Here is a 14,207-nt window from a genome sequence, read left to right as displayed (position 1 = left end):
GGCGACCCCACCACCTCCCCAGGCAGCCCATTCCCATGGGCAATCACTCTTTCTGTATAGAACTTCTTCCTAACATCCAGCCTGAACCTCCCCTGGCGCAGCCTGAGACTGTGTCCTCTTGTTCTGGTACTGGCAGCCTGGGAGAAGAGACCAACCTCCGCCTGTCTACAGCCTCCCTTCAGGTAGTTGTAGAGAGCAAGAAGGTCTCCCTTGAGTCTCCTCTTCTCCAGGCTAAGCAACCCCAGCTCCCTCAGCCTCTCCTCGTAGGGCTTGTGTTCCAAACCCCTCACCAACTTCGTTGCCCTTTTCTGGACACGCTCCAGCAAGTCAACCTCCTTCCTAACCTGAGGGGCCCAGAACTGGACACAGGACTCAAGGTGCGGCCTAACCAGTGCAGTGTACAGGGGCAGAAAGACCTCCCTGCTCCTGCTGGCCACACTGTTCCTGATGCAGGCCAGGATGCCATTGGCCCTCTTAGCTGCCTGGGCACACTGCATGCTCATGTTCAGTCTACCGTCAACCAGCACCCCTAGGTCCCTCTCAGCCTGACTGCTCTCCAGCCACTCTGACCCCAGCCTGTAGCTCTGCATGGGGTTGCTGTGGCCAATGTGCAGAACCCGGCACTTGGATGTGTTCAATCTCATGCCGTTGGACTCTGCCCATCTGCCCAGCCTGTCGAGGTCCCTCTGCAGAGCCTCTCTACCCTCCAGCAGATCAACTCCTGCCCCCAGCTTGGTGTCGTCAGCAAATTTACAGATGATGGACTCGATGCCCTCGTCCAGATCATCAATAAAGATGTTAAAGAGCATGGGGCACTGATCCCTGGGGCACACCACTGGTGCCTGGCTGCCAGCTGGATGTGGCACCATTCACTACCACTCTCTGGGCTCGGCCCTCCAGCCAGTTCCTAACCCATCGCAGTGTGCTCCCATCCAAGCCAGGGGCTGACAGCTTGGCCAGGAGTTTGCTATGGGGAACGGTGTCAAAGGCCTTGCTGAGGTCCAGGTAGACTACATCCACAGCCTGCCCCACATCCACCAGGCAGTCACCTGAGCATAGAAGGAGATCAGGTTGGTCAGGCAGGACCTGCCCTTCCTAAACCCATGCTGGCTGGGCCTGATCCCTTGGCCATCCTCTAAGTGTTGTGTGATTGCACTCAGGATGACCTGCTCCATAATCTTTCCTGGCACTGAGGTCAGGCTATAATTCCCTGGCTCATCCAACCGGCCCTTCTTGTGGATGGGTACCACGTTGGCCAGCTTCCAGTCATCTGGGATCTCTCCAGTGAGCCAGGGCTGATGAAAAATCATGGAGAGTGGCTTGGCCAGCTCATCTGCCAGCTCTCTCAGCACCCTAGGAATGTGCTGCCCAGGGAGGTGGTGGAGTCACCATCACTGGAGATCTTCAAGAAAAGCCTGGATGAGGCCCTTGGTGCCATGGTCTGGTTGATTGGATGGGGCTGGGTGATTGGTTGGACTGGATGATCTTGGAAGTCTCTTCCAACCTGATTGATTCTATGATTCTTTGAAGTTTTGTGTTAAGTTGTAAGATTCACAGATGTTAAATGGGAGATGGTAAATTACTTTCCTGAAGGATGAGACTTATGAGGGAGAGGCCCATTAGTAGCTCTTAAATTGAGTAATTCAATGCAGCCTTCAGCACAGGAAGCCTCCAGTGGCTGTGTTTCTGTGTGTGCCCTCTCTTGCTTGGCTCTGCCTTCAGGATCCTGAATTAGATTAAATGGATCCAGGAGTCCTTGGCGCTGACAGAAAAATTCCTCCATGGACAACTGTTTTTGGGGGGGTGGGAATGATGCTACCTCAGCAGTGAAAGTTCCATGGGTTTCCCATGGATTTTCAGTTATGACTCACTGAAGTATTTCCATTTTTGACAAAAAAAGAGTTTCACTGACTGAAAGGTGCAGCTGCTGGAGGCCCAGCAGTGTTTCCCTTTGTGTGTGCCCAGTGCTGCTGGGAGGACTCACAGCAGCAGCTTGCTGATCTGTGCTGACACTTGCAAATGGTCATGTTCCCATACCATCAGATTTCCTTGGTTAATTCCAGTCTCCTGATCCCAAGGAGCAATAAACCATTAATGGTCTGGAGGCCTGAGGTTTGCCTGTGTGCTACAGAAGTTGCTTCCCTTCCTTAGTTCTTTCCCTTTGGGCTTGGTCACTGCTTGGCTGCTTGGGTTTGGCCACATTTTGCTCTCAGTAACTAACCCCACTTAAATCTGCCTTTCTTCTGCAAACTTTTAGCCTGCCATTGCTCCACTCCCAGGACTTTCCTCTCAGTTGGCCTTGTCATCTCTGGTCTGGCTGTGACTCGTCCTCCTCCTTTGATCAGCTCCACTCCTCCTGTTGTCTGAGCTGCCTGGTGCCTAGCCTGGCATCCTACAAGTCTCACACTTTGGTTCATGTGGCATTTTCCTGTGCAGATGTGCAGCACCCAGGGTATTGGAGCAGAACCTGTAGTACCCAGGGAAGTGTTCTTTGGGTCTGTTTATTAGAAGCAGGTGGGAAATTAAATTCTGAATTGGGGAGAAAGAGAGGAGAGAAAGAGAGAAAAGAGCAGAGAGAAGACTGTGCCGGTCCTTGGAGCGACACTGAAGTCAGTGGAGCAGAGGGCTGTGCAGGAAACAGTGAAAGGTGAGCTGTGTGGCAGCAGTCTGCCCAGCCAGCTGCTGGTTTACCCTGCTTTGCAGCAGGTCTGTGCAGACTGGCTGTGTTTATCTGAGTGCAAATCAGGGTTGGTCTTGACAGTCCGTTAAGAGTCGTTCAGGGCTTAGTTCCCCCTGGAAGTGTCCTGCAGTGTCCTCCCCTCTTCTCCCCCAGCAGGTCCCATGTGCTGGCTTCCCTATGCAGGGTGAGCCCTCGGGGTGTTACCTGGTGTGAAAGGCTGTGGGCAGAAGGGAAGCTTAGGCTGCTGCTTCCACACCAGCTCACTCTCTGGTTTTGATCTCCATATCATTTTGTTGAACCTCCTTTTTTTGTCTTTCCAGGCTGACAAGAAGGACTCCCAAGGGAACAACACAGTGTCAGGATTTGAAATTCTGCTTCAAAAGCAACTTAAAGGGAAACAAATGCAAAAAGAAATGGCAGAGTTTGTTCGAGAAAGGTAATTAGAGTTTTCCTGTCAAATGAAGTGGGGGCTGCAGTGTTGTCCTCAATGCTGTGCAGCCTACCAGTTCTTAAAGAACATTCTCTGTTTCTTTAGTATCTGTCCACACTCTCCAGCCTTCCTCAGCTCTCAGTTCGCTCCTGCTGTGCCTGTCTCAGTCCTGCTGCACACAGACTGTCCGTTTGGACAGAGGCAGCCAGGAAGGCTTTAAGCTGCTGTGGTAGTTTTAGGCTATGCCTTTAAAAAATTTCCACAGAAGATGTGTGCTGGTAGAGCTTTCCTCTCTGCCTGGAAAGGTCACGGGGCAGATCCTCCTGCAGGCACTACTGACTCAGAAGAATAGGGAAGAGGTGATTGGGAACAGTCAGCATGGCTTCGCCAAGGGCAAATCCTGCCTGACCAACCTGGTGGCCTTCTCTGCACAGGTGACAACATCAATAGCTGAGGGGCAGCAACTGCTGTCGTTTGCCTGGGCCTGAGCAAAGCCTTCAGCACTGTCCCGCACCACAGCCTGCTCTCCAGGCTGGTGACACAGGGGTGTGATGGGTGACCACTAGATGGGTAAAGAACTGGCTTGATGGCTGCACCCAAAGAGTGGCTGTCCATGGGTCCATGTCCCAGTGGAGGGCAGGGACAAGCAGAGGCCCTCAGGGGTCAGTCCTGGGACCAGGCTTGTTCAACATCTGTGTGGGTGCCATGGACAGTGGCATTGAGTGCACCCTCAGCAGGGTTGCTGATGACACCAAGCTGTGTGGTGCAGCAGACAGCTGGAGGGAAGGCATCCATCCAGAGGGACCTGGACAGGCTGGAGAGGTGGGCACAAGCCAACCTCAGGAGGTTCAACAAGACCAAGGGCAGGGTCCTGCATCTAGGTGGAGGCAATCCCAGGCACAAATCCAGGCTGGGCAGGGACTGGCTGGAAAGCAGCCCTGAGGAGTGAGACTTGGGGGTGCTGGGGGAGGAGAAGCTCAGCAGGAGCTCTCAGTGTGCACTTGCAGCCCAGAAAGCCAACCAGATCCTGGGCTGCAGCAAGAGAAGTGTGGCCAGCAGGGCAAGGGAGGTGATTCTCCCCCTCTGCTCAGCTCTGGGGAGACCCCACCTGGAGTACTGCCTCCAGTTCTGCAGCCCCTATTACAAGAGGGTTCTGGAGGTGCTGGAAGGTGTCCAGAGAAGGGCCACGAGGATGAGCAGAGGGCTGGAGCTGCTCTGCTGTGAGGACAGACTGAGGGAGTTGGGGCTGTGCAGTCTGGAGAAGAGAAGACTCTGAGGTGACCTCATTGTGGCCTTCCAGGATCTGAAGGGGGCTCCAAGAAGGCTGGGGAGGGAGTGCTCAGGATCTCAGGCAGTGATAGGACTAGGGGGAATGGAATGAAGCTGGAGGTGGGGAGATTGAGGCTGGAGGGGAGGAGGAAGTTCTTGCCCATGAGAGTGGTGAAGCCCTGGAATGGATTGTCCAGGGAGGTGGTTGGGGCCCCAGCCCTGGAGGTGTTTAAGCCCAGGCTGGATGAGGCTCTGGCCAGCCTGATCTAGTGTGGGGTGTCCCTGCCCATGGCAGGGGGGTTGGAACCAGATGATCCTTGTGGTCCCTTCCAACCCTGACTGATACTGTGATACCATAAGAAGCAAATGTGTACTGGGAATTGCCTAGGAGCCCATGTGGGAGTTTTAGGCTATGCCTTTAAAAATTTTCCACAGGTCTTAAACAGAAAATGATAGAATGTAAATAAATCATTGTTGGGTGTGAAAAGGAAAATAGTGATAGCTCTAAAGAGCCCCACTGGAGAAGATAACGGACTTAAACTAGTTGTGCAAAACCAAAGAGTGGCTGTCAATGGTCCATGTCCAAGTGGAGCCCCTGAGGGATCAGTCCTGGGACCAGTTTTACATCTGTGTTGGTGACACAGACAATGACATTGAGTGCACCCTCAGAAGGTTTGCTGACAAGACCAAGCTGTGTGGTGCATCAAACAGCTGGAGGGAAGGGATCCAGCCAGAGGGACCTGGACAGGATGCAGAGCCGGGCCCAAGCCAACCTCATGAGGTTCAACAAGACCAAGTGCAAGGTCCTGCAGCTGGGTCAGGGCAATCCCAGGCACTGATCCAGGCTGGGCAAGGACTGGCTTGAGAGCAGCCCTGAAGAAAAGGCCTTGGGGTGCTGGAGGAGGAGAAGCTCCACAGGAGCCAGCAGGGAGCACTTGCAGCCCAGAGAGCCAAGCAGAGCCTGGGCTGCAGCCAGAGAAGTGTGGCCAGCAGGGCCAGAGAGGGGATTCTGCCCCTCTGCTCCACTCTGCTGAGATCACAGCTGGAGCTCTGGGGCCAGTTCTGGAGCCTCTGTGCCAGGAAGGGTCTGGAGGTGCTGGAAGGTGTCCAGAGGGCCACGAGGATGAGCAGAGGGCTGGAGCTGCTCTGCTATGGAGACAGACTGAGGGAGTTGGAGCTGTTCAATGTGGAGAGAATGCTCCCAGGAGACCTTCTTGTGGCTTTCCAGTATCTGAAGGGGGCTCCAAGAAAGCTGGGGAGGGACTTGTGAGGGTGTCAGGGAGTGATAAGACTGGAGGGAATGGAGCAAAATTAGAAGTGGGGAGATTCAGCTTGGATGTTAGAAAGAGGTTGTTCCCCAGGGAGGTGGTGGAAGCCTTCTGCCTGGAGGTGTTTGCAGCCAGGCTGGAGGTGGCTGTGAGCAACCTGCTGCAGTGTGAGGTGTCCCTGCCCATGGCAGGGGGGTTGGAACTAGATGAGCCTTGGGATCCCTTCCAACCCTGACAATTCTATGATTCTATGAATCTCTTTTTGCTTCTTCACTCTGGGAGGGACTAACTTGCTTCTGCTTGACCTTAGCTGCACTGCTTTGTTGTGACTGCTATTCACAACAGTTTCTCTCTGCTCGCTTTTCTCTTGTCCCCTTTTATGTACAGGGGGGTGAGGAGGGGGCATGGAGTGGAGATGCTGTTGCAGGTCCTCTGGTCTTTGGCCAGGGGGGTTCTTGTACTGTTTATTTATTGTAAATACTTGTAAATATTGTAAATCCTGGGTATTTTATACATATTTATTGCATTCCATTGTAGATTGTAGTTCTGCTTGTAAGTACAGCTTTCATTTGCTTCCAGCTGAGCTGGTCTGGCAAATCTAATGTTAGGGGGAATTTTTCAGCCCACCACAGCTGTAGATTCAAGGGGAGCACGTGGACATGGGAAAAACAGAGGTGATGCTTGGAATGGAATGGAATGGAATGGAATGGAATGGAATGGAATGGAATGGAATGGAATAGACCAGACTAGGTTGGAAAAGACCTTTGAGATCATCAAGTCCAACCTATCACCCAACACCAACTGATCAACTAAACCATGGCACCAAGGGCCTCATCCAGTCTCTTCCTAAACACTTCCAGTGATGGTGACTCCACCACCTCCCTGAGCAGCACATCCCAGTGGCCAATCTCTCTTGCTGGGAAGAACTTCTTCCTAACATCCAGCTTAAACCTCCCCTGGCACAGCTTGAGACTATGTCCTCTTTTTCTGGTGCTTGTTGCCTGGCAGAAGAGGCCAACCCCCACCTGGCTACAACCTCCCTTCAGGGAGTTGTAAACAGCAAGAAGGTCTTCCCTGAGCCTCCTCTTCTCCAGGCTAAGCAACCCCAGCTCCCTCAGCCTCTCCTCACAGGGCTGTGCTTCAGACCCCTCCCCAGCCTTGCTGCCCTTCTCTGGACACCTTCCAGCAGCTCAACATCTTTCCTAAGCTGAGGAGCCCAGAACTGGACACAGGACTCCAGGTGTGGCCTAACCAATGCATTGTCTGCAAATGGAGAAGCAATTCCTTGACATGGAGCACAGGCACAGCTTCCTAGAGGAAGATGTAAAAAGGCATCAGTTGGGACTTAAGCTGGTTATGGAACTGAAGTACACATACAGATACTTAGAGTGAACCCCAAGTCATAACTGCAGAGCAAGTGCTGTTAGTGATGTGGAATGGCACTGACTCCAAAGGAGCAGCTCATGTACAGGAGATGCTGTGACCTCATTACTCATAGGTAGTGTCACTGTTGTGTCAGATTGCTTGGACCATGCTCAAAGCAGTGGAAATCACCTTGGGAAGGACTCTCAAAGCTTGAGAATGGCCCATAGGGAAGGAGCAGTGTTTACTCTCAGGAGGAGGGCAGAGCACTCGTGATGGATGTTGCCTCCTGGAGGTAATTGCACCAGTTGGAGGAGCTGCTTTCCTCTGGTACTGTCTCTGTGTTGGTGCTTGCTGCTGAGTTGGCATTGCCTTCCTGCTCCACTGCTGCAGACACAGCAATGGTGGTGGAAGCAATGAACAGGGCAACAAACAGGCCCCTGTGTTGGTGTTTGGGGGGCATTTCAATCAAGCAGAACTTGCAGACAATTGCTTCCATTTGGGGTTTGTTTTCTTTCCCCATTTTGCCTTTTTTTGAGTATTAAGATATGGCAGCAGTGGAGGAATGCAAAGTATAGCACAGGCAGTAAACACAGCCTGATAGAGGAGGTACAGAGTGCCCAGCATCTGTGTGTGGTTCCTACTGCCTTTGGCATATGACAGTTGCCTTTGTGATCCATGAAAAAGGGTGACCAGAAAATGTAGCCAGAAGAAGGGACCAGCTGCAAAGGAAAAACACAGCTGAGAAATAGTCTTGCTAAGCTAGAAGATAAGGAGAGGGCAAGCAGAGCTGTGATATCCTTGACCAGGGAAAAGAGAAGGAAAGCTACTGCAGAGAAAGATACATGTAATGAAATTTGACAGAACCTAAAGAAAGGAGCATTCAAGAGGGAGATAAAGTTGGCAGGAAATGAGAGAGAGCAAGGAGGGAGCAGCTCTGACCCTGGGAAGAGGCAGGTTTGTGTCCTCAATAGAACAAAAAGATGAATGTGGTTTTCTTCTGTTCAGACCAAATGATTCAGGATTGTTGTGTGGAAAAGGAGGAAGGCAATGTTGAACTGGGCAGGTTACTCATGGAAATGAGAGCTCAGGCCATCAGGAGAACTTTGGCAGTCCCAGCTGAGAGGGAAAGAGTACTTACAAGAATTCCATGATGAGCATCAGGTGTCTCAGGGCATACAGGGCATACCCCTCTTTAACTAGGGGTTTGCATGGCCAGAGAGCCTCTCCATCTGTACAACCAGCCTTCTGGAGGGGAAGGTTCAAGCATCTAATGAAAGGAGCTGGGGTGAGACACAATAACCAGATTTCCTGAACAGCTAACCAGCAAGAGGCAATACTGACTGAAATTTAGTAGATATTGTTAGAGGAGCTACTTGCAAATAGTAATCCTAGGCTGAGCAATTCTGTCTTCATTCAGTTCTCCTAGACAAAGCTAGGGTTGTGATAAAGACTCTGAATTTTAATCAGACCTCAAGAAAGGGAGGGAAATAATTAGTAAATTGAGCTGAAAGATCAAGAGTGTGGGTGGGAAAGAAGGGGAGAATTACTTTACACCAGAAGTGAAAGTATGGTCCAGCATTTTTGTTCAAGTAAAGCACTCCCAAACGGCCAAGAAAAGTCTTCAGAGTGCCCTGAGCAGCATCAGGCTCCCTGAGCATGAGGAGCAGCGTGCAGTTTTTATTAGGAGAGGAACGCTGTCTTAGGCTTTGGGCCACTCACTTGTAAACTGAGCTGGGCTGTGCTCAGAAAGTTTAAAATAATTAGGAGATTGCTTAGCTACAGGAAAGGAAAGACAAGCAGGGGCTGCATGAGAGGAAAGACAAGCAGGGGCTGCATGAGAGGAAAGACAAGCAGGGGCTGCAGGAAAGGAAAGACAAGCAGGGGCTGCAGGAAAGGAAAGACAAGCAGGGGCTGCATGAAAGGAAAGACAAGCAGGGGCTGCAGGTCAGGAAAGACAAGCAGGGGCTGCAGGTCAGGAAAGACAAGCAGGGGCTGCAGGTCAGGAAAGACAAGCAGGGGCTGCAGGTCAGGAAAGACAAGCAGGGGCTGCAGGAAAGCAAAGACAAGCAGGGGCATGGCTGTGGTGAAGCTGCTGAAGGGCTCTCTCTAGCCCACTGAGGTGCATCTGACCCTGGTGGTACATCAGAGGAAAAGAGCCTGTGAGTCTCCTTCCTAGAAGCTTGGGGATTGCCAGAGCCAGAGTTTGCCTGAGGTCTGCCATGCTCAGCAGATACTTGTAAACACCTTCCACTGTTTGCCTAAGGTTTGAACCTTTTAACACTTTTGACGGCTGCAGCAGTCGGTGGGAGACTTCTGCCGGTCAGGCACCGCAGTAGTTCTGCTTCTGCTCTCTGAGCATTTCAGTGTTGCCTCTTCACTTGGAGAAACAGTGTACAAAGACTCACACTGTCCTCACGCAGTGACAGCCATGCAGATGTCTGTCAGATAGCCTCTATCACCTTTTCTCCATGTCCCTGTGTTGTCTTCATCTATTTAGTTTCTCCCTGCATGGCAGTCACATCAGATCATCTTTGCCTCCCTTTGGAGCGCTCTGGTTTTACTTCATCCCTCATAACCTGTCATGAGTGAAGCTGTTGGAGTGTGGGCACACAAAGTGCTTTATTAGAAAACAAAAAAGCCACCTGCCAAGAGGACAGGGAATGAGCACCCAAAGAGCAGCTACAGCTAAGGGAGTCAAGGCAACGTGGGACAAAAGGCACTTGCGGACTGCAGTGCTTCTGACTGCGCAGGGAGTGAAGTTCTGGAAGTTCTCTGACAAGTTCAGGTTTCTTTAGCATGGAGGTAGAGTAACTGCACAGCAGCCACATGGAGTTCTGGAGGTGGGCTCACAAGGCTCAAGGGTGCCTGTGTACAGATTTGTTAGTGTTTCAGTCACCACAGCCAGAGTCTGCAGGAGGTTTGTGTCAGCCCGAGCCAGGAGGCATTATCGTTCATTATTGAGGTGTGTCTTCATCTTGGGTTTTGCCTCCTTTCAGTTGTTCCAGGGGTTTTGGCCACAGGTGGTGACAGGACACCAGGCTGAGGCTGACCCATTTATGCCTTTTAATTGGGCTGTGGTGGGTTGGACATTGCCCCCCAGCATTAAATTTGCCAGAGCAGCTCAGTTGGAAGCAAATGAAGGCTGTATTTACAAGCAGAATGACAATCTACAATGAAATGCAATGAGTACAATGAAACACACCTTGAGTCCTGTGTCCAGTTCTGGGCCCCTCAGTTTAGGAAGGACATTGAGAGACTTGAAGGTGTCCAGAGAAGGGCAACAAGGCTGGGGAGAGGCCTTGAGCACAGCCCTGTGAGGAGAGGCTGAGGGAGCTGGGGTTGCTTAGCCTGGAGAAGAGGAGGCTCAGGAGTGACCTCATTGCCCTCTACAACTACCTGAAAGGTGGTTGTAGCCAGGAAGGGGTTGGTCTCTTCTCCCAGGCAACCAGCACCAGAACAAGAGGACACAGTCTCAAGCTGTGCCAGGGGAGGTTTAGACTCGAAGTGAGAAGAAAGTTCTTCACTGAACGAGTCATTCATCATTGGGCTGTGCTGCCCAGGGAGGTGGTGGAGTCCCCATCCCTCGAGGTGTTCAAGAGGGGATTGGATGTGGCACTTGGTGCCATGGTCTGGTCATGAGGTCTGTGGAGACAGGTTGGACTCGATGATCCTTGGGGTCTCTTCCAACCTCAGTTATACTGTGAGACTGTGAAATATGTGCAAAATTCCCAGGATTTACAATATTTACAGGGATTTACAATAATAAACAGCACAAGAACCCCTCCTGGCCAAAGACTAGGGGAAGCTACTGGCTTCTGCCTTCCTGTCCACCCTGTACATAAAAGGAACAAGAGAAAGGAGAACAAGAGAAAGGAGCAGAGGGATGTTAGACTTAGCCAAAACAATGCAGCCAAGGTCAAGCAGAAGGAGGTTAGTATGACCCAGGGCAAAGAGGCAAGAGAATAGAGAGTGTTGTGGTGCAACTAGTTTAAGTCCCCTATGTCTCCAAAGGGATTGTTTGGAACTATCATTATTTTCCTTTTTACACCCAATAATGATTTGTTTACATTTAACAACTTTCTGGTAAAGATCTGTGAAAAATATTTAAAGGCATAGCTTGAAACTCCCACATGGGCTCCTAAGCAATTCCCAGTACACATTTGCTTGCAGTGTAATTCCTCCTGGCCAGGCAGTCAGCCCTGCCAGTCCACATCTGGGTCAGGGCAATCCCAGGCACTGATATAGGCTGGGCAGGGGCTGGCTTGAGAGCAGCCCTGAAGCAAAGGCCTTGGGGGTGCTGGGGGAGGAGAAGCTCCACAGGAGCCAGCAGGGAGCACTTGCAGCCCAGAGAGCCAAGCAGAGCCTGGGCTGCAGCAAGAGAAGTGTGGCCAGCAGGGCCTGGGAGGGGATTCTGCCCCTCTGCTCCACTCTGCTGAGACCACAGCTGCAGCTCTGGGGCCAGTTCTGGAGCCTCTGTGCCAGGCAGGATCTGGAAGTGCTGGAGGGTGTCCAGAGAAGGGCCACGAGGATGAGCAGAGGGCTGGAGCTGCTCTGGAGACACACTGAGAGAGTTGGGGTTGTCTGGAGGAGAGAAGGCTCCAAGGAGACCTTCTTGTGGCCTTCCAGTGTCTGAAGGGGACTCCACCAAAGCTGGGGAGGGACTTTTGAGGGTGTCAGGGAGGGATAGGACTGGGGGGAATGGAGCAAAACTAGAAATGGGTAGATTCAGCTTGGATGTTAGGAGGAAGTTGTTCCCCATGAGGGTGGTGAGAGCCTGGCACAGGCTGCCCAGGGAGGTGGTGGAAGTCTCCTGCCTGGAGGTGTTTGCAGCCAGGCTGGAGGTGGCTGTGAGCAACCTGCTGTAGTGTGAGGTGTCCCTGCCCATGGCAGGGGAGTTGGAACTAGATGAGCCTTGGGGACCCTTTCAACCCTAACAATTCTATGGTTAGTAGTGCCATCCATTTGCAGTGCTAGTAACACTTGAAATCCAAGGGTCTGGGCCAAATCTGGGACCTGTGGGGAGCACTTCCATCAAAGTCAGCTGGTTTGTATGTAGGGCACTCTGTTTAGGACAGGCACTGGTGGCAGCAGACAGTGTCTCAAATGTGTGAAAATCCTGAGTCTTGCTTTTGTCTTGTGTTCAATACTTCAGTACTTGATACAGCTACAGCACTATCAAGAAAGAGCTTCACAGGGCTTTAAATTCATTATTTTCACAGCCAGCATTTATGATGGAGCTTGTTTATTCCTCTCTTCATGAGGCAGAGGACCAAGACATAAATTCTGTGAGGCTCTGTGTGTAGGGGTAGCTGAGAACAGTCAGCAGAGCAGCTAGCAGCTTTGCACACATTCACAAGTAAACTGCTCAAAGGCATGTAAAATTCATCAGGAGTAAACTTGCATGGTGAAGGATGTAGACTGGAGCTGTGGTTGGAGACTCCTGGTAACTGAGGGCAGAGCAGTGAGCCCTGGCTAGTGCTTGACATTGGGTATTTATCTCAGCTACCTTTAGGCATTTGCATCTTTATTAGAGCTGCCTGTGCTCCTGGTTCCATACATAGGAGCTCGCACCTCTGAGACAAGGTTAGCCTCACCCTGAAGGCTAATTTAAAGGAGGGAAGGTGAGATGTCCCTGGATTAGTGCTTTTCATAGTGAGGTGCTAACCAGAGTGTGGCCCTTGGTGCTGGGCAGCTGTGTTTGTTGTTCTAGGTACAACAGATGTGGGGAGGTGTCTGGTTTTGCTTTCATGGGAGAGGGAAGAAGACAACCTCCACATGCTGAGTGAGGGCTGCAGTTGTACTGTGCCTTAGTGAGCTGGCTGTCACCTTGGGCCTCACCCAGCTGCATCCCACAGAGTGACTTCAGATCATACTTTCAGCAGCCCAGAATATCAAACCCCTCTTGGCTGGTTCAAGGAACCCTTCTGTCTCAAACAGACAATGCACAACAGTGCTTGCTCAGCTTGGTACTGCAAATGGGTGTGCCAGAGCTGTCACACCTTCTGTCTTCTCACTGCAAGGGGATAGATTTCAAACCAGGTTTTTCTTCAGCTTCTACATCCTTAGCACAGAATCAGGAGTTGCTCCACCTGGGTGCCACTCAGTTGTCTCTGGGAGATGCACTGTTGAGCAAACTGGAGGAAAAGCAGTGAGCAGCTGGTTGTTTGCCCCAGCTGGGATGATGAGTACCATACAAATGTTTCAAATGTTTCACTAGGAGATGAACTCAAGGGAGATCGAGATGAGTTTCAGGTGTGATGCACATCACCTCTGAGCCAGCAGCTGCTCCTTCCCTCTCTGCAATCAGCATTTCCCTTGTCCCCTTGCTCCACAGCTACACTTTTGTCTTTCTCCCTGCAGCCATTGCCGTGCTGGTTGTGCGCCAAAGGCTTCCCTCGTCTGCACCTCCACTACTGGCAAGCTCAGATCATGTTCCTGCTGTGGTGCTGAGTGGACAGAAGGACAGGGCAGTGGCTGGGAAGGGTGAAGGGCAGAGGCTGCACCCCCATGTGTCAGTGACTGGGAAGGGTGAAGGGCAGAGGCTGCACCCCCATGTGTCAGTGACTGGGAAGGGTGAAGGGCAGAGGCTGCACCTCCACGTGTCAGTGACAGGAGCTCCTGGCACATCTTCACCAGCTCTCTGCCCTGTACTGGGGAGCAGGAAGCGTTCAGTGTCCCTAGGAAATGAGCAGCCCAGCACCCTAAAGCTCATTTGGATTTCTGCTGGATCCCTGCATGCCTTCCTCCTTGCTTCAAGGACGAACCTTCTCCTGGTTAGCAGCAGACTGAAACATGTTCCTCAAGTGTTCTGCAGACAGTCTGTGCTGCACAGCAGAAACACTTTGTCCTTGTTATTTGCTCCTCAGAACTGTAGCTTTTCCTTCTAATTTTATCACACATGCTGTCCTCCATATATCCCTGCTCTTGCCACTGCATTTTCAACATATGGAGGGGAGAAACTGGTGCTGCCAAGCCCTGGAGACTGAAAGGAAAATTCCTGTGGCAAGAGCTGTTAAAATGCAGAGGATTTCTTTGAATTATATGTGTGGGTTTCTGCCTTAAAGCTTTCTTACTGCTGTCTTTTTTTTTTCTCTGTGTGTGTGAGTGTAGGATAAAGATTGAGGAGGAATATGCTAAGAACCTGTCCAAGCTGTCTCAGAATTCCTTGGCTGCTCAGGAGGAAGGGTAAGTGTGT

General features: G+C 51.4%; 1 protein-coding gene across 3 annotated transcripts in view; it reads left to right on the top strand.

Moving 5' to 3' along the window:
• Positions 1 to 14,207, top strand: part of GAS7 (growth arrest specific 7) — a 143,663-nt gene that overhangs the window by 107,879 nt on the left and 21,577 nt on the right. For all 3 annotated transcript variants that reach the window (XM_054171075.1, XM_054171074.1, XM_054171073.1), the window contains exons 7-8: positions 3,001 to 3,116; positions 14,123 to 14,197. In XM_054171075.1, coding sequence (XP_054027050.1) covers positions 3,001 to 3,116; positions 14,123 to 14,197 — 191 coding nt within the window. The remainder of the gene's footprint in view (positions 1 to 3,000; positions 3,117 to 14,122; positions 14,198 to 14,207) is intronic.

Source organism: Dryobates pubescens, chromosome 20 (assembly GCF_014839835.1).
Source record: "Dryobates pubescens isolate bDryPub1 chromosome 20, bDryPub1.pri, whole genome shotgun sequence".
NCBI classification, from domain to species: domain Eukaryota; kingdom Metazoa; phylum Chordata; class Aves; order Piciformes; family Picidae; genus Dryobates; species Dryobates pubescens.
The sequence above is the reverse complement of the archived record's forward strand: the minus strand, read 5'-3'. Positions and strand labels throughout refer to the sequence as shown.